The sequence below is a fragment of the Dasypus novemcinctus genome, chromosome 5 (genome assembly GCF_030445035.2).
Source record: "Dasypus novemcinctus isolate mDasNov1 chromosome 5, mDasNov1.1.hap2, whole genome shotgun sequence".
NCBI classification, from domain to species: Eukaryota; Metazoa; Chordata; class Mammalia; order Cingulata; family Dasypodidae; genus Dasypus; species Dasypus novemcinctus.
In genome coordinates this window covers 165,725,419-165,752,969 of record NC_080677.1, presented here as the reverse complement: position 1 = coordinate 165,752,969, position 27,551 = coordinate 165,725,419, and the positions used below count along the sequence as shown (strand labels likewise).

The following is a 27,551-nucleotide window of genomic DNA, read 5'->3' as shown; positions in this document are numbered from 1 at the left end:
TAAGGTTCACAATCAACTGACCGTACAACGCTGCTCCTGTAAGCAGTCAGGCAAACCGTGCCTACCCCTGGCTCCCCAGGAGACAAGGCCAGTCCAGGCCCAGTCCCTGAGAGCAATCCGTGCTTTTCTAGAAAGAAACCATCCACGTGCTTCCTTTACTTGATTTTTTAATCCCTATAATTTACTAGACATAAGGTAGATATTATGAAATAATTCCTCACCTGCCATGAGTCTCAAAGGTATGTTGATTTTCACATCAAAAAGATTGTCTCCACAACCTGCTATTCTAAGTTTAACATTCAAAATAGGTCTTACCAGAGAATATCGATGGTGAAAACATGTCTTGATGAAAAAAGAACTGAAGGTGACCACCTAAGATCATTAGTTAATAAAGTGATATGGATGAGGGAAAAAAAAAATATCAACGACCAACTATCCCCAGCTAGTACTAGATTATCTCATTAGAGCACTGAACTGACCTCGAAGACGGCTACCCCCACATCTTCACTGTTCTAACCCTAATCCCAGACTACCACTATTGTGAATGACACTCACTTTACTTCAAAGATATATAAACAATGGTGACCTACCAACAATCTTAGCAAAGCGGTGACAACAGATCCCACTGAGCTCTCAACTGTCTACTAGTCGTTCTTATGAACAAGCCTTATATCCAGGCCAACCAGATGTTAGAAAGGGGGCTTTTCTCTACAGCAAGTTAGAGGACCTGGAAGGAGAGGAAATAAACCTGTCCTCAGCTTTTCAAAAGTCGTTAATCAAAGTGGAATAATCAATAGCAATAATAAATATTCTGGAAAACTAATCCCAATCCATTAAAATATGCATTAATGCATAGACAGAAACAAATACAGTGATTTCATAAATGTAATAATGATATCATAAATATTTTATTCCAAAGCAAGGTATGTGGCAGTTTTTCCTTCCATCCCAGATCCACACTCCCAATCCTCAAGAAAAATGACAAATCAAAACAAAACAACTCTGCAATCGTAAAACCACAGGGCTCAGAGGAAATACAATAAGAACAAATGTTTGGACTTGGGTTTGACTGCACGTTCCTGAAAACCTGACAGGAATGAGATACAAAGTGGAAGGAGCATGGACCCATCCAAAGTTTAAGGTCCTATGGATATTTTGGGATTAGAACAATAATAGCAAAATTCTTATTTCTCTCTGAAAGCCAATGTTGAGCCTCTAAAGAGTCCACTCACCTCCCACTCCAGTCCTCTCGGGTGCAAGCGCCTTGGTACCATCGAAGCAAAAGGCCCGGATGGACCTCAACCCCAACAATGAGGCATTCTGCTTTATTTTTTCTACTTTGTTGGATATTTTATCCAGTGCTATTACTTCTCCCTAAAAAAAAAAAATAGATAAGATAAAATGTAAATTCAAAGCAACCAAGAAAACTATAAGAAAAACTCATGAAAAATGATGGCCTTCTCTATCTCCCCACCACCTTAATTTTAAAGCTAAATTCATTAATGAAACATGTATCAAATTTACATCACATATTAAAGTCTTTCCTCTAAAAAAAAATTCTTGCAGGAAAATTATTTCTCTTACAATATCCACTTATTGTAAACACCAAACTCAAAATGAAAAACTGTTTACAGAGCCTGGGGGAGAGGGGGTGAAGGATGGCAGAGCAGGGCGCCCCAGCTATTCGCAGGCAGGAATGGTCTGAAACAGCTGCTTTGGGAGTCTGGAGGCCAGTAGACTGCACAACGTCCAGGTAAGAGCAGGAGGCAGAGGCTGATAAACGGGAGTGTAGGCAGTAAACTCTGCGCACCTGGACTGCTGGCCCCCATCGCCCTCTCACAGCAGGCTGCCGTGGGGTCCAATCCCTGGCTGGCTTGCCAGAGAAAGAAATGGGCATAAAGAATCCTCCTCCTCTTCTCCAAGAGCAGGGACAGGCACAAACGGGCACTGATGGCGGCTTCTGATTAGCAACTTTCATCGGTGGGGGCCTAGCTCTGAGGCCATCCATTGTTTCAACCTGCCCAGACAAAGGTGGCAGCAGGCATTGTTTCAGCCTCGCCTGGGCAAGGGTGGGAACAACCACTGTTTCAGTCTTCCTGGACAGGCGCAGTGGAGGTAGAGACTTAATGACACTGCTCTTCCTCAAGGCTGCAGGGAGTTAACTGAAGGGCTGCATTTGCAGAGCAAGCCAGGAAGCCCAGCCTTGGGGGGTCATCGGAGCAGCTCCTAGTGCCCTTCCTGATCCCCTCCCAGGGCACTTCCGTGTGTCCCTGGCCCTCCCCACCGTTCCCTTCCTTGCAGGCGAAAGCAGCTCAAGGCATGAAAGGAGAGTAAGAAACAGCAGAGAAGCACAGTCTGGAACAAAGGTCCACCAGCTTCAAACACCCGGGAGAGGGAGGTCTGTCTCCTGGGAAACAGAGGGGACAACCAAGCTCCTGTAAACAGGGGAACTCCAAAACAGCCAACAAGCAGAAGCCCAGGACAAGGCAGAGGCCCAGACAGACAGGAGGACCCTGCAGGCATTTGCCTTGGGCAGCTCTTCCCGGGGGGCCGGCAGAAGCTCAAGGAAACCTCTCTCTATCACCAGCTGGTTCCAAAACCAAGCAACAGCAAATCCCAGAGTTAACATCCTAAAATATTAAAACATACAGTGTACAAGAGTACAAACAGGAAGTGACAGTTCATCCAAAGGAAAAGGATAAAAATTCAGAAAACACCAACAACTAAGACAAGAATGTGGACAAGCCAAAAAAGCCTTTCCAACAATGACCTTAAAAATGCTCGAAGAGATGAAGGAAAATACAGAGAAAGAACTAAGGGCTCTTAGGAACACAATTAATGAGCAGTGTGAGAGTCTTAGTAAAGAGACAGGAATTTTAAAAAGGAAGCAAATAGAATGCCTGGAGTTAAAGACCACAACGAGTGAAATGAAAAATGCCCAAGAGAGCAGAGGAGTACACAGGCAGGGTGAGCAGGTGAGCAGCTGTGCTGGGGAGGCTTGGGGGTTGGCTCCCCAGCAGGACAAAACCAACAGAAAACCGTACACCCAGTGGAGCAGGGCTGTGTTTTCAAGAGAGAATAAAACATCTATGAATAAAGTCCCTTTAAGAAAACACATTTAATATTACACCACAAATTAAGGGGATTATCATCACTTCCTTCAAGCATTTATCATAATATTTACACTTAAACGTCTAGGTAAACTGGAAAAGGATTTGCAGCGAACCCCATACTTCATAAAGTGAGCCCTTCTATTTTGTGTTCATTTTATGCCCTGGAGGTTATCTAATGCATTCTTTTCTTAAAGAGTTTTTACTGTCAGAACAGTGTAAATAAACAGGCAAGTATATACCTCCAATGAACCAAAGGTACTAATTCCCAAAGATTTAAACAACAAATATCTTTTCCTTCTTAGATGTAAGGCTACTCACGAGATTATACTAGTGTGACTGTATATATCACATACAATAAGTACTACATAAATATCTACTTAATCAGTCAATTAGAATCCAATTCCAGGTAAAGGAAGCTACTGGGCATGACGATCCAGCATGTCTTTAGGGTTTTAGGAACCCTTTGGTTTTCACGTAACTTGAAACAAATGGGAAGGGTGGTGTCAAGTGACCACATCCTTCTGAAGCTGAAGAATCTCAGCTGGAGAACAGAACACTGACAAGGCCCCAATGAATTTTCCATGCAGATAAAAGAAGCCGGAACACATCTTGGCAAATATACACACATGGAAAGAGAAGGTGAAAAAATGAGCTAAATTTATCCAAGAACAAACTTAGTCATATTATAAGGGCAATAAAGAAGGCTTTATAATTCAGCCAGATATATTGTCTTTATGAACCCCAAAACAAGAATACATACATACACACTGGAAATGTAGATATATTTACGTATAAATATATATATTTATTATGGATATATGTACTTATATATGTTTTAACACATACATTATTTCGACACTTTAGTAATATACTGTAAAATTATTTTTAGTAGCAGAATTTAACAGTTCAAAAGAGGACCAAGTCTTAGAATTAAGAACACAAAAGTTCTCTTAAGTGTTTAGTGATACTTAACTTTATGAGGGAAGAATTCTATTCCGTAATTGTATTCGCAAACTGGGGATTCAAGAAGCTCTTGAGACAAGTCTTCACAAATGACAACTCTCTCCTGACCTTTAGCATGTAACGGCTGCCATCTGTGAACAGCCTTCACCTGGTGGACTCTGAAAACCACTGGATGACGAGTGTCTGTGAAGCCCCATGCTGGCCGCGGAGACGCCAGCGCACCAGGGACAGCCCTGCTGCGTGCACCACCTCACCTGGTCGTGCATTCGTGCTGCGATGTGGGTGGTTTTGCCTCCAGGTGCTGCGCACATGTCCAGGATCTTCTCTCCAGGTTGAGGATTTAGAACATGAGTTACCAGAGCAGATGGCAAATTCTAGAAGAAAAAAGCAATCGAGGACCCATGACTCTGAATCACTGTGATTTTCAGAATCAGGGAAGGTGAAGAACCGTTGGAGCCATGCAGGACAGCATCCTCAGGCCTGCCAGAGTACTGCGGCTGCAAGCACCTCAGTGTCAGGAAAGTCACCATTTCCTAGAGAATCTTGTGGTCCCACAGGACTTTCCACACAGACACATGTGATGCATTTCCCCAACAACCCACGGTTTGTTCCCCAACAACGCTGTTTTCTGGGTATCGATTTTTTAAAATCATATTGCTCTGTCTTAATTCCGATGGTTCTTAGTATTTGGGAGGCCACTGACCTCTTAGAAATATGAGAAAGTTCTGGATGCTTTTCCCAGAAAATATACAAAATCCTGCCAATTCAGGTGCCTGCCATTTACAAAACTTTGGTTTCTGCGGCTAATGCCACAGAAAAGGCATGTCTATGTCCCTGTTCTCCCAACTCTATATTAGTGGAAAAATGGAACCTGTAAAGCTTGCAAGATGCAGGGGCCATTCAGCTGCCATCGAGACAGAGCACATAACTGAAACAGGCTCCAGGGGGACGTGACAAAGGTGACCTCCACCTCAGACCTAAAAGCTTCTTCCAGCAGGAGACTCACACATTGCCTGCTCATGGCAGTGAAGGAAATGACTCGATGGTGCTGCTGGAGACCAAGAAACCACAACAGGGCTCACCTTGACGTGCCACAGAGAAATTAGCACTACACTGATTGTGTAGTATGGGAGGAAGCTATAGGTAGTGAGATTAAGAAAAAAATTTGCACTGTACTAGACTTTTCTCTCTTTCCCCAAGTCAAAACTAAACTATGGGATCAGAAGATATCTGGATCTCTATTGTCAAACCCTAGGAAAACATGATACTGCATTAGTTATTACTGATGTGCAGGAGGGCAGCCCACAAGCAGTGGTTCCAGCTGACCAGGGAAGGCCGTCAGCCTTAACAGAGCTGAGCTTCAGGACCTTCACCTTATCTTGGCAAGAGTCCCACCACTTAGCCAGCAGGTTACACCAAGAATCAAACGTGTTAATGACACTAAAAAAAACTTAATATACCAAAACGGAAAGGCAAAGCAACTTGTTATATTGAAGAAATTAAATAAGTACCCAACAAAAAACTGATACAAAAGTAAACCATCTGACTCTTGCTCAAAGTAAGAACACCTATGTGTGTTAACAAACAAATGCAGGCATTACTTAGGGATAAACACTGCAACCAGCAAAGCAGTGATTACATAAATTAATATTAAATCACCCTGGGGCAAAGGGTGGTGGGTTAGAAAAAGTAGTTAAAAATAGAGAAAGAAATATCAGAGTGATAGGTTTAGAAAGCTTTTTCTTACTGTTTAACTAAAGACAGATCAGATATATGAAAATAAAGATGTTACAGGAAATAAAAAAACAAAATCCTTATATTTCAAATAATTCATTGAAGTATGTTTCCACGTTTTTTTAAAAACCTACCTGTAAAAATAAGTAAGTGGGTAGCACATTATCAAATGAAGGGCTGAGATACACTGGCTCTGTCATTCTCACACCTATGCCCCTGAAACGCAGGAAACGTCACATCAATCTGGGTATATGGCAATCTACACAAACAGTGTTTCAAAAAAAAGACGAGGAGTATGTCAAATATAAGTTACTCTGCCTTTTAAAAATATTTTGTTCAACACCAAAATACTGACAATATTCCTGTGAACTGTTTTGAATTTTTACCCACAGTTGTGTAGAAGGCCACTGGAAAAACTAAAAAAGATCAAGTCATATATTTTTCATTTACATAAGTGAATTCCTTACATAAGTGAATTCCTTTAGAGAAATTTTAATAGATTATAAAGGAAAGAAAGTGAGAAGTCCAGAGCTCCATACTCCAGCAGAAGCTTTGAACCACCAGCAAAAACTGACAGAAACATCTTTCTCAGAGCTGCAGGAAACAGTTAAAGGACAGCACCAAATCAAGGAAAAGGCTACTGACTGCCATAACAGGGCAAGCACGAAATCAAGAAACAAGACTACTTCAAGCATTTGGCCCTCCTGCTGCCCTGGGGGGCCCTCCCCTACTCCTCAGGGCTTAAGGGAGAGTTGGTCCAGACCCCAATGTGGACCCCTGGTCCAGGTTCTGGAGGGAGCAGAGGAACCCACAAGCACATTCTGGGCACATGGATGTCTGGCCCACCTGTCTGGGGGTGGCCTGAGGGACTCACCACCCCAGAACTTGCCATGGTGCACAAGGCGGCTCACCAAGCCTCCTACAGAAGGCTGTGGGAGAGCAGCCAGGTCGTGCTGCTGGGGCAGGGGGCTGCTGGCTCGAGGACACACAGTGCAGTGCCACCACCAGGAGGAAAGTGTTTCCTAGGAGAGGGGATACTTGTATTCGTGCACAGGGGGAAATTCTCGGGGCCATATGCACATGCCCAAGATAAGACTCATGCACAGAAAGGGTCAGGGAGGCCCCTACGCTCCAGCTGGAGCTGATCTTTAAACTCATGGTATAGAGAAGCTCTGAAGGAGAGCGTTCACACAGGTCAACCGACAAAGAACAGGAGGAGTGTTGCCTTGTTTTCTTCTCTTTGTTTCTGTTTTGTTTTGTTAGCTCCAGGCAGTCAAGGAAAGCTCTGCCATAATACTAGCTGGATACAAGTTTAGGGAACAGACTCCAAGAGTCTAAATTCCAGTGGTAACACCTTAAAATATCCAAATGCCTAGGTTTCAACAAAAGATTACAAAACATACAAAGGATGTGATGGCTCAGGCAAAGGAGATACTTAGAGCCTTAGAAACAATTAATGAGGAGGATGAGACCTGGGATATTCCAAAGACTTTTAAAAAATGGTCCCAAATATGCTCAAAGAGCTAAAGGAAAAGGTGGACAAAGGACTAAAGGAAATCAGGGAAACAATAGGTGAACACAAAGAGAATATCAACAGGGAAACTACAAACAGAAACCAGACAGAGCTAAAGACCACAGTTACATAACTCAAAAATTCCCTAGAGGGATTCAGCAGCAGATTGAAGCCAGCAGAAGAAAGAATCAGTAAAACTGAGGATAAAGACAACTGAAATCATCCAGTTTGAAGAGCAGAAAGAAAAAAGAATGACCAAAAAACACAGCCCAACATGGCTGATGGATGCGATTCTCCTGCCTGGAGTTGGAGGCATTCTCGGTTCCTAGAATGGCTGACCATCTTCACCCCCCTGTTAAGAGGTGGAATGGACATCACCAACTCAGGGTCCACAGAATGGAGGAATAAAATATGGATTAGAGTACACTTACCAGTATTCTGCTACTGAACTACTGTGAATAGTAATGGAAGAAACTGTAGCACTGACATGGAGAAAGTGGCCATGGCAGTCACTGAGGACAGGGAGAGGGAAGAAGAGGTGTGATGTGGGGGCATTTTTGGGACTTGGAGTTGTCCTAAATGATATGGCAGGGACAGATGCTGGACATTATATATCCTGCCATAACCCACTGAATGGACTGGGGGAGAGTGTAAACTACAATGTAAACTATTATCCATGTGGCCAGGAGTGCTCCAAAATGTATTCACCAAATGCAATGGATGAGCCACAATGATGAGGGAGGTTGTTGATGAGGGAGGAGTGGGGTAGGGGGTATAGGGGATATATGGGAACCTCTTGTATTTTTTAATGTAACATTTTTTGTGATCTATGTATCTTCAAAAAAATACAATAAAAAAAATAAATGCTCAAAGAGAAAAAAAACACATGGCCCGAGGAGCAAATCAATACACACTGTGGGAGCCCCAGGAAGAGAAGATGGGGCAGAAAGACTATTCAAAGAAATGAGGGCCGAAAACCTTACCAAACGCAATGAAAGACATGAGCATACACGTCACTCAACAAATTCTAAATAGGATAAACCCAAATCGACCCACACTGTGCCAAGTTATAATCACATTGTCAAATTCTTAGAAAATTCTGAAAGCCACAGACCTAAGCAATGTGTCACACTCAAGAGAGCCACAGTAAGATTGAGAGCCAGTTTCTCACTGGAAATGATGGATGGAAAAAGGCAGTGGGAAGGCAGATTTAAAGTGCTGAAAGCAGAATATTACCAAGAATTCAGTACTAGACAAAACTGTCATTCAAAAATGAGAGATTAAGACATTCCCATGTAAACAAAAGCAGATGGACTGTGTCACCACTAGACTGGCCCTACAAGAAATGCTAAAGTGAGTTCTGCAGGGTGAAAGGAAAAGACACCACACAACTGACCAAAGCCACATCAAGAAATAAGATCTCTGGTAAAGATAATGGCATGGGTAAATACAAATACAGCATTGTTGGATTTTGGGTTGTAACTCCACTTTTTACTTCCTACAGGATCTAAAAGGAAAATGCATAAAATGCAATGATAAATCAATGGTTTTAGATTCATGTATAAATATGTAATTTGTGAGAACTACATAAAGGTGGGGAAAGAGGGATATAGCAACAGCTTGTTTATGCTATTGAAGTTAAAGATGGTATTAAAGCAAATGAGATTGTTGTGGATTTAGGATGTTAAGTTTAAGCCCCATGGTAACCACAAAGGAAATACCAGAGAATATGCAAGCCCATATTGATAGAAAGTAGAGTACGGGTTACCTGGGGTTGGGGAGTAGCGCAGAGGCAATGGGGAATTAATGCAAAATGGGTTTATGTTTGAGGTTAAGGAAAAGTTCCAGTAATGGACAGTGGTGACAGCAACACAACATAGTGACTGTGATTAATTCCACTGAATAGCATGCTTGGGAAGGGTTGGGACAGGAAGATTTGTGTTGTATATATGTTTCCACAATTAAAAAAGACAGATTTAAGATTGGAGAAGAAAAGGCTCAAATGACATTTGGGATTTAAGAAGAATGTAGAATACAGAATACAAGCTTTAGCTGGGGTTTAATATATACCCAGGGGATCTGAATCTCTGGACTGACCATATGATAGCCAGGCCCTGAGCCTCAACAGACTTCAGCTCCTACACTCTGGTTTATTGGACTCACCCCACTCAGCTAACATGGAGGTGAAGAAGGTCAACCACCACACCATGTAGCCAAGAGTGCCTACAACTGAAAGCAGGAGGATTGCACCCAGCATCCATGTGGAATCTAAGGCCCCTCTTGACATAGATGTGGAGCAGACACAATCAATCCAAGGTCAACAGGACGGAGGAATAGAATATGGATTAGAGTGGACTTATTGATATTCTATTCATGAACTATTGTGATTAGTAATCGAAGAAAATGTGCCATTGGTATGGAGAAAGTGGCCATGGTGGCTGCTGGGGGAAGGGAGTGGGAGGAAGAGATGAGATGTGGAGGTGTTTTCAGGACTTGGAGTTGTCCTGGGTGGTGCTGCAGGGACAGTTACCGGACACTGTATGTCCTCCCATGGCCCACTGGGTGGAACGTGGGAGAGTGTGAGCTATGGTGTGGACCACTGACCATGAGATGCAGCGATACTCAGAGATGTATTCACCAAGTGCAATGAATGTCTCATGATGATGGAGGAGAATATTGCTATGGGGGGGAAGAGTGGGCTGAGGGGAGTGGGGGGTATATGGGGACCTCATATTTTTTTAATGTAATATTAAAAAACATGAATAAAGACAAAAAAAACTAAAAAAGAAATACAAGCTTTATATCAATGTTTAATTTCACAAAAGTGGTAATTACACTTAAGGCAATAGCATAACTGATATCCTTTTTATAGAAAATATTCATGGAAGTATTATGTGTTCAAGGATTATGATATGTGCAAACTACTCTCAAATGTTCTCTCTCACACAGAGAGAAAGCCAGTAGGTAAGTAGGGAGGTAGATGGATGGAGGAACAGATGGATGACGTATAGACAGATAGATGACAGAAAGAAAGAACATGGCAAAGGTGTGCAAATGTAAAAACTCGTAGATCAGGGTATCTGGGTGGGGCTATGCTGGAGCTCTCTGTTTGGGGTCTGTATTATTTTTGCAACTGTCCTGTAAGTCTAAAATTATCTCAAAATCAGTTTAAAAACTCAAAGGATGAATGAATAACAAAATGAATGAATAACATTGGTATATACACAATGGAATATTATTCAGGTATAAAAAGGAATGAAGGTGAGGCACGCTACAGCACAGATGAACCTTCAACACATCGTGTTGAGTGAAACAAGCCAATCATGAAAGGACAAATGCGTAGCAGAAGCATTTACAGGTGTGGTGGCTTGGAAAGATAACCCACAGGAAAGGGTGTTTTTTTTTTGTTTTTTTTTTGTTTTATTGACTTTGTAATAATATTACATTAAAAATATATATGTGAGGTCCCATTCAACCCCACCCCCCACCCTCCCTCTCCCCCCCCCCCAACAACACTCGTTCCCATCATCATGACACATCCATTGGATTTGGTAAGTATATCTTTGGACACCTCTGCACCTCATAGACAATGGTCCACATCACGGCCCATACTCTCCTCCATTCCATCCAGTGGGCCCTGTGAGGATTTACAATGTCCGGTGATTACCTCTGAAGCACCTTCCAGGGCAGCTCCATGTCCCAAAGACGCCTCCACCTCTCATCTCTTCCTGCCTTTCCCCATACCCATTGTCCACCATGTCCACTTTTCCCAATCCAATGCCACCTCTTCTATGTGGACATTGGATTGGTTGTGTCCATTGCACCTCTATGTCAAGAGGAGGCTCAGATTCCACATGGATGCTGGATGCAATCCTCCCATTTTCAGTTGTAATCACTCTAGGCTCCATGGTGTGGTGGTTGTCCTTCTTCAACTCCATCTTAGCTGAGTGTGGTAAGTCCAATAAATCAGATTGTAGGTGCTGGAGTCTGTTGAGGCTCAGGACCTGGCTATCACATTGTTAGTCCAGAGATTGAAAGGGTGTTCTTAAATGCAGTCCATTCCTGTGGGCGTGAACCCTTATCAAGAGGTCGTTGATGAGTGCCTGCACTCGAGGTGTGGCCCACTGGACCAGGGTGGGCTCCATCCACTGCAGGCTCACAGGGAAGGCCCCGAGAGAAAGCCGGAGCTGGGTGTAAGCAGGGCCCAGAAGGAGGCAGCGCCAGGGGAGACCCTCACGGCACAGCCATGTGGCCACGGAGCCAGGACGAGGATCTCCGGCAGAACCGTCTTATTTCTACAGCTCCGTGGTGTTTGAAAAAAATAGTTTTTTTAAATTTCTGTGAGAGGGCATCATCTGATGACACCTTAATTCTGGACTTTTCCTAGCCTCAAAACTGTGAGCCAATAAATTTCATCATTTAAGCCAATCTATTGTATAGTGTTTGTTTTGGTAGCCAAGAAACTAAAACAACAGGTTAAATGGGGAGGGTTAGGGTAAGGAATGAGGGGTTAAGGCTTAACAGGTACAGAGTTTCTGTTTGGTGTGATGGAAAAGTTTTGGTGATTGATGGTGGTAACAGCAAAACACTGTGAATGTACTTGACACCTCTGTATTATACACTTGAAAGTGGTTAAAAGGGGAAATTTTATGTTGTATATATGTAACAATAAAAATTTTTTTAAAAAAACAGCTATGGAAAATAAACAGTGAACTCTAATATAAACTATGTACAGGAGTTAAAAATATAATTATATTAATAGTAATATTGTTTCAGCAATTTTAATAAAGGCACCACACTAATGAAAACTGTAAATAATAGTGAAAGCTGGAGAGGGTTTCTCCATAATTTTACCTTAAATCAGTAACTGCTCTGAAAAGTAAATTTAAAATAAGCATAAAACAACTGAGTCTTCACTGACTCATTCGGTCTTTCTGGTAGCACACTGAGGGTCACTGCCACAGCCTTCCACCTCACCGAGCTCGTGTGAGCACTGCAGCTTTCGGGGAACCGTGCTGCACACCAGCGTGAACACAGAGACCCACCTGGAGCCGCGCCGACACCAGGCAGTGGCAGACACGGCGGCTGCCCTCCTCCGCTCCCGGGGGCGGCCAGCACAGAGCGCGCGATGCTCCTGCCCCCCTTGCCCAGGTTATGAGGGCAAGGAACTGAGGCGAGCAGGAGGGCAGGCCCAGGCCCTGGGGGGCCCACGAGGCACCTCTCGAGCCTGATCAGCACGCCCCAGGCCCACCACCCAACGCCCGTGCTTCAAGTCCTGGCCCCGCCGGGGCTCCACCTTCCGACCAGGCCGACCACAGCAACACGAGTTCACACACAGGGAAGGTCAGCCCACCCGACAGAGATAACGCACGCAGGCCACCCACCGTCCAGGGGGACAAGGCTTCTGTCAAAGCACAAGATGTCCTATCGCTGAGCAGTCTGCAGGCCTGAGTTTATCAATGAATTAGCCCAGCTGGAATTCAAGAAATCAAAGGCCCCAAACGCACTCACGGAAAAATAAACACACTCTCAAAAGAGCAGGTTTTAAAACCATGAAAGAAGAGAAATAAGGAACAGGGTGTACACATAGCCCCTCTCTGCTGTGGAAGCATGCTCTTCCTAACAGGCAGAGATGAAAATCCCAGCGGCGTGTGAGTGGAGTGAGTGTGAAAACCGAGAGTTCTTTTGAAAGATGGTGCCTCCTGCTGCCCCCACCAAGAAAGGCAATCTATTCAGAAACGTCTAGTCGACACAGCACCTGTAATTCCACAGCGAGTAAGAGAACAAGAGGAAACACTCCACTGACCACGAACACAATTCCCTCTGCGAGCACAGCCTTCAGGATCACAGGGCCTGCGAAGGGAAATGCTCGTGACCGCTGGGCAGGTGCTACTATTTATCTAGGTCTAGGGAATCCAAGAGGCTACTTTATCAAAAGAACGAATCTCAAGTTTCAGCGCAAATTGCTACAACATGGAAAACCATTCTAGCAACCAGAAAAGTGGCCCAATTCCTAGATGGAAAGCTCAACGCTTTCAGCCCTTGTCAGCAGCCAACCTTGGATCACTGGAGCTGCCCCAGAACCCCTAAAACAGGCTGAATGACTAAGTAAGGCAAGAGTGCACTGTCCATCGAGTTAATGTCATAGCTCCACGAGCCATCCAAGATTATTTAGAACTAACTATACTTTTATTTGGTTTGAAAAACTCCAACATTCATTTGAATGTTCATTTTTTACTGTAAATATTCATGTGAATACTGACTTTCATGTAAAATTAATGTTTAATTTGAAAAAAATTAAATATTTTTCATGTACTAAAATCATAAACTTTTGATTTCACAAAATCAAAAAGGAAGAAAAGAATTCACTCTATCAGGATATTCTGTAAGTTCAGTTCATCAGAGATGAAAAATACTGAAGTCAATAAAATGAAAAAAGGATAAGTAATTTGACAGTTACATTGACCTTTTGTTTACTTGGACTTCTCAAAATGACCATTAGCTCTCTTTTACCTAAAAGCACTTCTTCCAAAAACTATGGAAACATGACATAGAACAATTTTCTAATTTAATTTATACCAAAAAAAGTTATTCACATAATGCAACTACACATATTTTTTAATTGTTTTAATTTCCTTTGAACCCCAAAGGGGATGATTATTTCCCACAGACAACACTATGACATACTTCAGTTCCGGCAGTCCACCGAAGATTTCCTTGCGGCTTCGTTCAGAAATTCCATTTCCAAGAAATACTTTCGTTCCATCAAATTCTTTGGCTCCTTTCTTACATTTTCCTTTAATGTCAGAGTATACGGAAACAACATCTCCTGCTTTCATAACTGCAAAAAGAAGAAAACCAGATTGTATGAATCTACACTTTGTTAAGGAATAGTGAGAAATCCCTGTGCTATCCCAGGATCCTCCAGGACTAACAACAGTGGGTGTGAAGTCGTGTGAACAGGCTGAGCTGAGCGAGTCCTTAGGAAAACACCTGACTTGTTAAAATCTTCTCCATCAATAAATCTGATGGAAGTTATTTCCTCCTCCAGAGGGAAAAAATAAAAAAAAAACCATCCTACATCAAAACATCCTACCTCAATTGGAAACCTCAAAGGAGAAAAGGATAGCTTTATTTCCACGAAACAAAAATTTCTAAAATATTACAAATAAATCTTTGTATCTCTGGCACAATCCTCAAAGTTATAAGTTTCCTTCAAAGGCTTCCTCAAAAATGTCCAGAAAAATCTCTCAAAGAAATCTTTCAGAATCCTAAAATCCTGTTGGTATTTCCTTGCCATTTTCCTTCAGTAGCACAATTAAGGCAGAAATTTTAATGGTGACCGTAAAACACACACACACGTTAAGTGTGTGTACTTAGAACACCTTCAAACTGTACACTGTCCAGAGTTGGTTGATATGGCTGATCAAACTTAGTTTTTGTGGTCATTTTTTTTTTTAAATATTTATTTATTTTTTTATTTCTATCCCCTTCCCCCGCCATTGTCTGTTCTTTCTCTGTGTTTATTTACTGTGTGTTCTTTGTCCACTTCTGTTGTTGTCAGCAGCACGGGAATCTGTGTTTCTTTCTGTTGCATCATCTTGCTGTGTCAGCTCTCCGTGTGTGTGGCACCATTCCTGGGCAGGCTGCACTTTCTTTCGTGCTGGGTGGCTCTCCTTACAGGGCACGCTCCTTGAGTGTGGGGCTCCCCTAGGCAGGGGACACCCCTGCATGGCACGGCACTCCTTGCACACATCAGCACTGCACACGTGGGCCAGCTCGCTACACGGGAAAGGAGGCCCTGGGTTTGAACCTTAGACCTCCCATGAGGTAGGTGGATGCCCTATCCATTGGGCCAAATCTGCTTCTCTTGTGGTCATTTCTATAAATTATTTTCAGTAGCAAATTCCAGTGACATTAATAAATGGGAGCACTGTATTCCGCTTCCAAAAATAAAAACCATTTTTTTAGAAGATTTATTTTTATTTATTTATCCCTCCCCGCTCATTGTTTGCACCCACTGTCTGCTCTGTGTCCATTTGTTGTCTGCTCATCTTCTCTTTAGGAGGCACCAGGAACAAAACCTGGGACCTCCCATGTGGGAGAGACCCAATCAGTTGAGCCACTTTAGCTCCCTTCTCTGTTGTGCCTCTCATTGTCTTTCCTCTTTGTGTCTCCTTGTTGCATCATCCTGTTGCATCAGCTTGCCGTGCCTGTCCATGGCACCAGCTTGCTATCTTGTTCATCTTCTCCAGGACTAAACCCAGGACCTCCCATGTGGTAGGTGGGAGCTCAATCACTTGAGCTACATCCACTTCCCCCCAAAACCATTTTAAGACCTCACCTTATTGGAATGGTTTGTCCATTAACCTGAAGGACACCTGTGAGCAGCCTTTCAGCTAGAGCAAGGTCTGTCAAACACAGCTGGACGGGGACCAACAAACTCCTCCCACACAGGGCCAGCAAACAGTTCATGCTCTGGGGCCATACAAGATCTCTGCTGTATATTCTTCTTCATATTTTTTTTCTTGAACAACATTTTAAAAACAAAGAACAATCTTAGCTTGCAGGCCATAAAACAGGCCATGGGTCAGTGATGGCCTAAGAGCAGTAGTCATTTGTCAAAGCATAATGGAGGGGGCTTCTGGAGACCACAATAGCAGTGTAATGCGTTCCAGGGCTCCATTTCCCCATAAAGTCTTTGAACGACTAACAAAAACTGATAGAATCACCTTCCTCAAAACTCCAGAAAACAGTTGAATGGTTGCAATAACTGAACAAGTGCTGAATCACGAAACTGTAGCTTAGGAAGCAGATGTGGCTCGAGCAACTGGGCTCCCATCTACCATATAGAGGTCCAGGGCTTGATACCAAGGGTCTCCTGGTGAAGGCAAGCTGGCCCATGTGGTGAGCAGGTCACACGGAGGGCTGGCCTGTGCAGAGTACTGCCCCACGCACGGGTGCTACCCCATGAAGGAGTGTGCAGGAGCACGCAGGAGTGCTGGCCCTCGCGGAGAGCTGGTGCAGCAAGATGGCCCAACAAAAAGAGACACAGAAGAGAGCTAGTAAGAGATACAGCAGACCAGGGAGCTGGGGTGGCAAAGAGAATGATCGCGCCTCTCCCACTCCAGAAGGTCCCAAAATCGGTTCCTGGAGCCATCTAATGAGAATAAAAGCAGACACAGAAGAACACACAGCAAATGGACAGAGAGCAGACAATGGAGGGAGGGGGGAGAAATTTTTTAAAAAATCTTAAAAAAAAGAAAGAAAAAGAAAATGTAGCTTAAAAATGGCAGGAGTAGCAGGTAGCAGGCTTGCTGGCCCCACTCCTGCCCCACCGTAGACCCTGGTCCTGATCTGCAGGGAGCAGGGTAACCCCAATGTGCATAGCACAAGCCTGATGCCAGCGCCACTCTTCTCTGGTTCACCCTTTTAGAACTTGCCCCACAGGCCAAAGCAGCCTGAGGACAGCTAAATCAGGCTAAGAAACACAGGATTACTTACTTAAGACATACAACAGATTGATGCAGGAGGGGGAATGGGGCTGGGGGGTGGAATATCATAAAGAAATAAAAACCTGCAGAGAAGGTAACTATATGGGTAATTATGAATACCAGTATAACCATATTTTGGGGTATGAACATCAGTTTTTACTTCTTAAAGGTTCTAAAATGCAAATGCATAAAAATTAATAACTGTGGTTTTGGACAATGTATAAGGGAATTTATAACAAGTACAACGAGAAGGAGAGGGCAGGGTGGGGTATGGAACAGTGTTCGTGTATGTTTTTGAAGTTAATCTGCTATCAAAGCAAGCATGACTGTTACAGACTTAGCAAGCTAAACTTAAGCTCCAAGATAACCATAAAGAAAATATCTGAAAAATACATACAGATGGAAATGAGAAAGGACTCAAAATGGAACCCTACCAAAAAAATAAACAAACATGAAATTAGGCACTAACAGAAAAATCGAAGGACAAAAAGGGTATGACTTACAAAGGCAAAATAGTAAAATGACAGAAGAAAGTCTTGCATTATCAGTAATTACATTAAAAATAAGTGGATCAAACTCTACAGTGAAAATGCACACATTGGCATAATGGATTAAAAAAAGTATGACTGTTTACAAAAGACTTTCCTTAAATTCAAAGAAAAAAGTAGGTTGAAACTTAAAGGATGGAAAAAAACCACCATGCAAATAAACAAAAAAGACCTGGGGTATCTATACTACTACCAGATAAAATAAACTGTAAGCCAAAAACTGTTATAAGAGACAAAGAAGGTCACTATATACTTTATAAAAGGGACAATTCAAAGAGAAAATATAACAATTGCATGTGTGTATTTATTCACCTAATGGCAGAGCACCCAATATATGAAGAAACTATTCACCGGTTTGGATAGACAGTTCTGCATTCATAGTAGGAGACTTCACTACACCATTTCCAATAATGGATACATCGAGACAGAAGATCAGTAAGGAAACAGAGGACCCAAATGATCCTCTAAGCCTACCTAAACCTGACAGACATATCTACAACACTTCACACAACAGCGGCAGAACACACATTCTTCTCAAGTGCACATAGGTCATTCTCCAGCACTGTCTATATCTTAGATCACAAAATAAATCTCAACATACTAAAAAATATTGAATGATAAACCCCCACTGTAACAGAGTTAGACTCATTTATAATTTCCCTACACATGGAAATTATACACATGCCCCTTTTATTTGAATCTATCATTAGCTGTGATGGTTAGGCAAATGTGTCAACTTGGTCAGGTAATTGTGCTCAGTTGTTTGGTCAAGCAAGCACTGGGCTAACTGTAATATGAGGGCATTTATGGCCTTTAGTCACCATGGACTTTACTGCAGCAGTGAATCACAGATCGCTGGGTATAATTACATCAGTCAGGGAGACTGCCATCAGCAATGAGTGAGGCTTTATATCCAATCAGTGGAATGCCTTAAAAGGGGAATGATTCCGGCATTGAGTGAGAATTTCCCAGCTCGTCTTTGACAGCCAACATCTCCCAGAACTCGTCAAGAACCTTGACTGGACTTTCACTGGAGCCCCTGGCTGCAGCCTGTAGAACCTGGACTTGTGCATCCCCATGGTCACGTGAGAGACTCTGATAAAATCTCTTACTATTCACAGATATCTCTTGTTAATTCTGTTCCCCTAGAGAACCCTGACTAATACATTAGCACTATACCTGTTACATATGTTTCAGAGACTTAGATCTGGTTGAGCCCTGAATCTCAGCAGAGTTGCAGCCAACACCCACTCTCCAGTTCATCGGACTTGTCCAGGACAACTAACAAAAGGATGATGATGGACAACACCCATCTCAAAAATCAGAGAGTATCTACAACTAAAAGCAAGAGTCCCATGGGATCTAAGCCCCCTCTCAATCAGAAGAAAAGTGGGCATTACCATCCTAAAACCCTCAAGATTGAGGAATGAACAAACGGAAAGGAGGACTGCAACTATCGACTAAAGTATTATTCTAGCAATGGAAGAACTTGTATATAAAGACAGTGGTCACCAGAGGTTCTAAGAGGAGGGAGAGGGAAGAAGAGGTGCAACATGGGACATTATTGAGACACTGTAATTGTTCTGCATGACATTGCAAAGATGGATAGAACCATTATACATTTTGTCAAAACCAATAAAATTGTGCAGTGCAAAGCGTAAACCATAATGTTACTATAGACCATGGTTAGCAATGCTTCAATATGTGTTCATCAATTTTAACAAATGTACCACACTAATGAAAAATGTTGTTAATAGGGGAAAGTGTGGGGGGGAAGGGTTGAGGTATATAGGAATCCCCTATATTTTCAATGTAACATTTATGTTAACTCTAAAGCGTCTTTAAAAAATAAAATTAAAGAAACATATTGACATCATACAATGTATTTTCTCAGATCACAATGGAAGGAAGCTAAAAATTAGTAAGAGGGAGAAATAGAATATTCACAAATATGTGGAAATTAATCAATGTACACTTAAGAAGCGAAATCACAAAGGAAAACAGGAAACATCTTCAGTCCAATGAAAATAAAAATACTATATACCAAAATTTATGGGATAAAATGAAGGAATACCTGAGAAGGAAATTTATAATTCTAAATGTTTATGTTAAAAAAGAAAAAGAATATAAAATCAGAGACTAATTTCATACCTCGAAAGACCAGAAAAAAAAAAAAAGAGCAAAACAAACTCCAAGGCTAGCCAAAAAGGAAGGAAATAATATTAGAGTGTCTATAAATGGAGAATTGAAAAAAAGGGGGAGCGGATCAATGAAAACAAAAGTTGGTTTTTTGAAAAGATAAAAAAATTTTACAATACTTTAGCTAAATTAACAGAAAAAAAGGATGCGAATAAATTAAAGGGTTACATTATGACAAACCCACAGAAATAAAAACAGTAAGAGGATACAACAGATAAGAAAACCTAGATGGAATGGACAAATTCCTAGAAATACACAAACTACATACACTGTCTCAAGAAGAAATAGAAGATCTCTACAGACCAGTAACAAATAGATTCAATTAATTAAAAATTCCCAACAAAGAAAAACCCAGGACCAGAAGACCTCACTGATGAATTTTACCATTCTAAGAAAAATACTAATTCTGCTCAAATTCCTCCAAAACAGTGAAAAGGAGGGAATACTACTTATTCAGACTATGAGGCCAACATCACCCTAACATTAAAACCAGAAAAAGACACGAGAAAATTACAGATCGACATCTCTGAATAAAGATGCAAAAATCCTCAACAAACTACTGTTAAACCAAATCCAACAAAACATCAAAAAAATTATACACCATGATCAAGTGGGATTCATCCCAGGAGGTTCAGCATAAGAAAAATGAGTAATTATACAATAATAAAACAAAAGGGGAAAAAAACCATAATCATATCAATGGATGCAGAAAAGGCATCTGACAAAATCCAGCCCCCTTACTCATAAAACACATAGAAAGCAAGGAAGAGAAAGAAACTTCCTCAACGTGATAAAAGGCATATGTGACGGTTATGCCATGAAATGGTGCTCAGCTGTCTGGTCAAGCAAGCATTGGGCTCACTGTAATACAAGAGCACTTCATGGACTTTAATCATCAGTGAGTTGACTGTATAGATGGCAGTTATATCTACAATCAATTGAGATGGAGACTGCCATCAGCAATACGTGAAGTCTCATGCAACCAGCTGAAAGTCTTAAAAGGAGAATGATTTCAGCATTTAGAGAGAGAATTCCCATCTATAATTCAGCATCTCCTGCGAACTCATCAAGGACCTTCATCAGAGCCCTGGTTTGCAGCCTGCCCTACAGAATTTGGACTTGTGCATTTCTATATTTGCATGATACAATTTCATAAAATCTCATTATTTACAGATATCTCCTGTCAGTTCTGTTTCCATAGAGAATGCTGACTAACACAGCTTGGTACCAGGAATGGTTCTTGAAAAACAGAACTTTAAAAACGGGATTTCTGAATTGGTTCTGGGATTTTTGTAATTGGCTCTCTACTCTGATTACATTTAAGTGCACTAATGACTCCCTTTCCAATAACCAAGAGGCCACTGATGGTCATGGCCTGATTTGGCAATAGAGACATGAAAAATATCACCACTGGATACAATACTCCAACACTATAAGAGGCAAGGATCTGGGTGAGAGTGTTTTTAACATCCTAACAGAGTTTTCTGGAGTTAAAAGGTACAACGATATTGGCTAGCTGTTCCTAAATATACAGGATACAATTACAAAAAAAGGGATGAACTGAAGGCTTCAAATCTGCAGCTTAAGTGCTGCATGAAAGATATAAAAGTTTCTGTATTAGTCAGTCAAAGTGGTGCAAAATACCAGAAATCAGTTAGTTTTCATAAAAGGTATGTATTTGGGGTAGAAGCTTAGTTACCAGGCCATGGGAGGATAAGTTACTTCCCTCACCAAAGTCTGTTGCCACATGTTGGAGCAAGACGGCTGCCGATGTCTGCCAGGGCTCAGGCTTCCTGGGCTCCTCTTCCCAGGGCTTACCTCTCTCTGGACTCAGCTGCTCTGTTATCTCCACAAGGTCAGCTGTACATTACTAGGTGAAGGGCTTGTTTCTCTTCCCGGGGCCTTCTCTCTTTCCTCAGACCACGCTCTTCTGTGTGCTAACTCCCAGGGCTCCAGTTCAAGACTCAAACTCACTCCTCCGTCGTGTCGTTTTCTCTGAGAGTCCCCAGCCCCCCTGATGTTGCCCAAAACCCTAATCATCATTTAATCAGGCCCAGAGGAAGAGACCAGTTTACAGACATAACCCAATATTTCTTTTTGGACTTCATCAATAGTATCAAACCGCTACAGTTTCTATGTGTGCTCTGAAAGAAAATCTTTTGAACAGTCACAGACTTGAGATCTCACAGTTACAAAGGAAACTAAAGTCTCAACCTTGCAGGGTGTCTACTACTAAAGTGAGGACGCTGGTTAGAAGGAACGGAACCCTGAGGGTGGGGATGGAGGCACAGGGGATGAGGACGCTGGTGGGAACACTGAAACTCTAAATTCTGCTTAGACTGCCAGATAAACCTTTAATGGTCTGCCCTGTAGAGACCGCCCAAGGTCAAATTTGCATGACCCAGCCTCCAGCCAGCCCCAAGAAGTCAGACCTCCTCCCTGCCCTGAGGCGGGTACCACCCACCCTCAAGCCTGCACTGCCCGATCTCCAGCCTGCCCCAAGGAATCCCCGCCTCCCTGCCCTGAAGACACCTGCACCCACTTTCCACTCTGCCATACAACCCCGCCTGAAGAGAGGAATCCTGTCTCACCAGATGAAAGTGCAAGGGAATGCCCTGAGGTAATGAGCTTACCAAACACGTCTAATTATTTTCCTTACCCACCCCCACTAACCCTTTGTTCCCAACACATAATTAGCCTAGAGTCACAAGTCCCCAAAGGTGAGGTACAAAGTGAAACCCTTGAGGGATTACACTATACTCTGTAAGAACCGCATGAGCTTTCCAATTTATACAGAGAGAAGTCAGGAGAATATTTGGGAATGGATATTAAGGGTATGGTAAGATGATGGAAGGCATAAAGTTGGATTAGGCTGAATTTATTGATATGGGGCCACTAAGCAGAGATTCAGCATTCAGTGTTGCTGCCTGAGGGGCTGGACAGGGCCTACAAGTTTGCTCGGGTGACTGGCTGAAACATGGAAGAGGAGAAGGCCTGCAATGCCTGAGGGTGAGATGTCCAGTTCACCCTGGTACACTGGAGATGAGGGATCCAAGGACAGAGAGAGACTGCCATGCCAGAGTGGACTTGCCATTTAAGACCTGCCCGCCCACCCCAGGCATGTCCAGAGGACACACCTTTCACCAGGACTGTGAGGAATAAATCCATGAGACTAACTTTGTCTTCCCTGAAGAGCTCTGTGGCTGCTCTTCTCTGTAGGTGAGAAATTACTGTGGGAACTGCTGTCAAGGAACTAAAATCCTTAAACACTGTGGGGATGACTGGATCCCCGACTGGCAGAAGCCAAGCAGCGGCAGTTAATCACCAAGACAAGGTGGGTGCGGCTACCACAATCACAGTCTCAAAGCAGCCAGGAGAAGACTGAGTCGCAGAGAGCCACGGCCCTGGCTAGCAGATCATGGGGTACCTAGAAGTGAAAAGGATGGGCACTCTACTAAAGTCCTACTTCATCTGTGTAAGCAGAGGCCTAGGTCAAGTGAACAAAACCCTCACTTCACTTACAGGAACAGCAGCCATGGTCCTTTAGTCAATTCCCAGACTTGAGACAGTTCACAGACCCAGAGCCCCTTGAATGAGGAGAAGGCCAGGTTCCTTTAGGGAAGGACTCTGTTACACTGCCAAAAACTTGTACTGTTAAACTTCCTCCCAGCTTTCCTCAGAGACCTATGGCCTCTTACCAGAGTAACTGTGCACTGGAAAAAAGGAAATGATCAAATATTTGGGGGATTATTAGACACTGGCAAAAAGTGACATTAATTCCAGGAGACCCAAAATGTCACTATGGTCCACCAGTCAGAGTAGGGGCTTATGAGGGTTAGGTATTGTATTAGTCAGCCAAAGGGTAATGACGCAACACACCAGGAATCTGTTGGCTTACATAAAGGGTATTTAGTTGAGCTAGTGTTACCAGATTTTTTTTTTTTTTTATTCCAGGGGGAGAGCGCGAACGCAGTCCCCCACTACCACAAATTGTGCAGTCGAGTTTCCCACATTTGGGGAAATCGCAGAGGTCAACACACGCGGAGTGCAAAGCGTAGGTCTCGCCCTGGGAAAACCACCTTCTTGATCATGGTATCTCCCCTGCCAGGTAAGTATGTGTTACCAGATTTTATCTAGGTTCTTGACTATGCTGCAGCAATGAATTTCAAGAGCACATCGGGTTAGTTAGGCCAGTAATTTACTCAGGTAGGGAGAGACAAGAAATGGGAGAAAATAACCAAACAAGGGTCCCAGGTAGAGGGGCAGGGGTGAAAAGTGATAAAGCGGGCTTATTTACAGGTTACAATGCCCCATTATAGGTTATAAACGCCCAAGTTTTACTTGCATGGCCACATGGCAGAGGAAAAGCAGCGAGAGCAGTGCACAGAGGGCAGGAATAGGACCAGAGGCAAGAAAGCACGCGCGAGCGAGAGAGCTAGAGAGAGAGCAGGAGCCAGCAAAAGTGCCCGAGAGAGCAAGAGAGCAAGCTCAGGCCCTGTGCCTGCCGTTTTGAACTGTTGATTATCCCACCCTTTTGCTAATGGCAGGGGAGGAGTTCCAGCCGGTTCCGATTTTGATTATTTGTCCCATCAATCTCCCACGACAGCCCAATGATAATGTCCTTGGGGAATATCAGGGCTTCTCCTGGCTTCTGGAGGAAGTCTTCTTCTGAGTGGCAGAATCTTGGGGAGGGTGTCCAGTGGCCATTTTGGGGGTTACTCGTGTCCACTCTTTGCCAGGCTGCAGATCCATCTATAGATTCCCTATCTTACTAGCCTTCTTCAGCAGGAGCTTACAGATACCAGGCCAGAAAGCACAGGTTACTTCCCTCACCAAAGTTAATTCCACGTGATGGAGCAAGATGGTGGCCGACATCTGCGGGGTTCAGGCTTCCTGGGTTCCTCTCTTCCCAGGTCTTGCTTCTCTCTGGGCTCAGGGTTCCACTCTGCCCAGTGCTTGCTTCTCTTTCCTCTGTGTGCTTACTTCCCGGGGCTGCAGCTTAAGACTTCAGCATCAAACTCCAAAATTAAAACTGCAACATTAAAAGCCCTCAACTCTGTCCTTTGCCATGCCTTTTATCTGCGAGTCCCCACCCACCAAGGGGCAGGGACTCAATGCTCTACTGGCACAAGAGGTTTACTTGATTAAGTAGACCTCTGAACCGAATATAATCTACTATGCCCAGAGGAAAAGATCAGTTTACAAACATAATGCAATTTTTCTTTTTTTTTTAATTTTTTGTCTTTTTTTTAATGTTACATTAAAAAAATATGAGGTCCCCAAATACCCCTCACCCCACTCCTCCCCCCATAACAACCTCCTCCATCATCACGAGACATTCATTGCACTTGGTGAATACATCTCTGAGCACTGTTGCACCTTTTGGAATTCATCAATAATATCAAACTGCTACAGGTATCAATGGAGTTCTAGCTCAAGTCCGTCTCACAATGAGTAGAATGGGTCCCTGGACCCATTATGTAGTGATTTCCTAGTTCCAGAATGCGTAATTGGAATAGACATCCTCAATAACTGGCAGAATCCCCGTATTAGTTCCCTGACTTGTGGCGTAGGAGTATTACGGTAGGAAAGGCCAAGTGGAAGCCATTAGAACTGCTCCTACCTATCAAAATAGTTAATTGAAAGCAATACTGGATTCCCGGAGGGACTTCAGAGATCAGTGCCACCATCAAGGATCTGAAGGATGCAGGGGTGGTGATTCCCACCACATCCCCATTCAACTCTCCTATTTGCCCTGTGCAGAAAACAGATGGATCTTGGAGGATGACAGTAGATTACTGTAAACTTAACCAGGTGGTGACTCCAACCGCAGCTGCTGTCCCAGGTACGGTATCACTGCTTGAGCAAATCAACACATCCCCTGGTACCTGGTATGCAGCTAATGATCTGGCAAATGCTTTTCTTCTCAATTGCCATTTAATAAGGCACCAGAAACAGGTTGCTTTCAGCTGGCAAGGCCAGTAGTGCACCTTCACTGTCCTGCCCCAGGGGTCTGTCAACTCTCCAGCCCTATGTCGTAATATTGTCCACAGGGATCTTGATCATCTCTCCCTCCCACAAGACATCACACTGGTCATTATACTGATATCATGCTGACTGGACCAAATGAGCAAGAAGTAGCAACTACTCTAGACTTACTGGTAAGGCATTTGTATGAGAATAGGAGATAAGTCCAACAAAAATATAGGGGCCGACCACCTCAGTAAAATTTCTAGATGTCCAGTGGTATATGGCATGTTGAGATATCCCTTCTAAAGTGAAGGATAAGCTGTTGCATCTGGCCCCTCCTATGACCAAAAAAGAGGCACAATGCTTACTTGGTCTCTTTGGATTTTGGAGAACACATTCCTCACTTGGGTGTGCTACTCCGGCCCATTTACTAGGTGACCAGAAAAGCTGCTAGTTTTGATTGGGGACTGGAACAAGAGGAGGCTCTGTGTCAGGTCCAGGCTGCTGTGCAAGCCGCACTGCCACATGGGCCATATGATCCAGCAGATCCAATGGTGCTGGACGTTTCAGTGACAAAGAGAGATGCTGTCTGGAGCCTTTGGCAGGCCCCTATAGGAGAAACACAATGCAGACCCTTAGGATTTTGGAGCAAAGTCCTGCCATCCTCTCCAGATAACTATTCCCCTTTCGAGAAACAGCTTTTGGACTGCTACTGGGCCTTAGTAGAGACTGAAAGTTTAACCATGGGCCATAAAGTTACCACGAGACCTGAGTTGCCTATCATGAGCTGGATATTGTTGACCCACCAAACCGTAACGTTGGTGTGCATATGAGATAGTGCTCGCGCGGGACCTGAAGGCACAAGTAAATTACATGAGGAAGTGGCCCAAATGCCCACGGTGACCTCCCCTGCCATGTTCCCTTCTCTTCCCTAACCACGGCCTTGGCCTCTTGGGGAGTCCCTTACAATCAGTTGACTGAGGAAGAGAAAACTCGGGCCTAATTCACAGATAGTTTTGCACCATATGCAGGTACCACCCAAAAGTGGACAGCTGCAGTTCTGCAGCTGCTTTCTGGGACATTCTAGAAGTGGTAAGAGGAATTCCTTCCAGTGAGCAGAACTTCAAGCAGTTGCTGCACTTGGTTTTTTCATTTTTCTTAGGAGGAGAAATGACCAGAGGTGCGTTTGTACACTGATTCATGGGCTGCCACCAATGGTCTGGCAGGATGGTCAAGGACTTGGAAGGAACATTTGGAAAACTGGTGACAAGGAGGACTGGGGAAGAGCTATGTGGATAGACCTTTCTGAGTGGGCAAAAAACATGAAAACATTTGTGTCCCATGTGAATGCTCACCAGAGGGTGATTTAGTAGAAGGTTTTCATAATCAAGTGGATAAGATGATCTGCTCTGTGGCTAACACTCAGCCTCTTTCCCCAGCCACTCCTGTCATTACCCAATGGTCTCATGAACCAAGCGGCCATGGCAGTAGAGATGGAGGTTATGCATGGGTTCAGAGACTTAGCCAACCTGGCTAAAGCCACTGCTAAGTGCCAATCTGCCAGCAGCAGAGACCCACACTCAGCACCCACTCCCGTATAGCACCATTCCCCAAAGTGATCAGCCTGCCACCTGGTGGCAGGTTGACTACATTGGACCACTTCCATTACAGAAGGGGCAGAGATTTGTTCCAACTGGAATAACACATAATCTCTATCTATATGGGTTTGTGTTCCTTGCATGCAATTCTTCTAAAACTTACCGAGTGTCTTATCCACTGCCATGGTATTTCATACAGCATTACTTATGATCCAGGAACCCACTTCACAGAAAACGATGTGCAGGAATGGGCAAATGCTCATGGAATTCACTGGTCTTAACCGTGTTCCCCATAACCCTCAAGCAGTTGGATTAACAGAACAGCGGAATGGCCTTCTGAAGACACAATTACAGCGCCAACTAGGTGGCAATGTCTTGCAGGGCTGGGGCAGTGTTCCATGAATGAGTAGTGATAAATA

At 43.3% G+C, this 27,551-nt stretch overlaps 1 protein-coding gene and 1 non-coding gene across 3 annotated transcripts in view; both read right to left on the bottom strand.

The window, feature by feature from the left end:
- NSUN6 (NOP2/Sun RNA methyltransferase 6) overlaps window positions 1-27,551 on the bottom strand; it is a 61,015-nt gene that overhangs the window by 15,023 nt on the left and 18,441 nt on the right. For both annotated transcript variants that reach the window (XM_012528654.3, XM_012528653.3), the window contains exons 5-8: window positions 14,011-14,164; window positions 5,945-6,026; window positions 4,331-4,450; window positions 1,233-1,374 (exon numbers count right to left, since the gene is read on the bottom strand). In XM_012528654.3, the coding sequence (XP_012384108.2) occupies window positions 1,233-1,374; window positions 4,331-4,450; window positions 5,945-6,026; window positions 14,011-14,164 (498 nt within the window). The remainder of the gene's footprint in view (window positions 1-1,232; window positions 1,375-4,330; window positions 4,451-5,944; window positions 6,027-14,010; window positions 14,165-27,551) is intronic.
- LOC111766349 (U1 spliceosomal RNA) lies at window positions 23,517-23,680 on the bottom strand. The gene has a single exon (XR_002798424.2). It is a non-coding gene; the product is annotated as a U1 spliceosomal RNA (small nuclear RNA).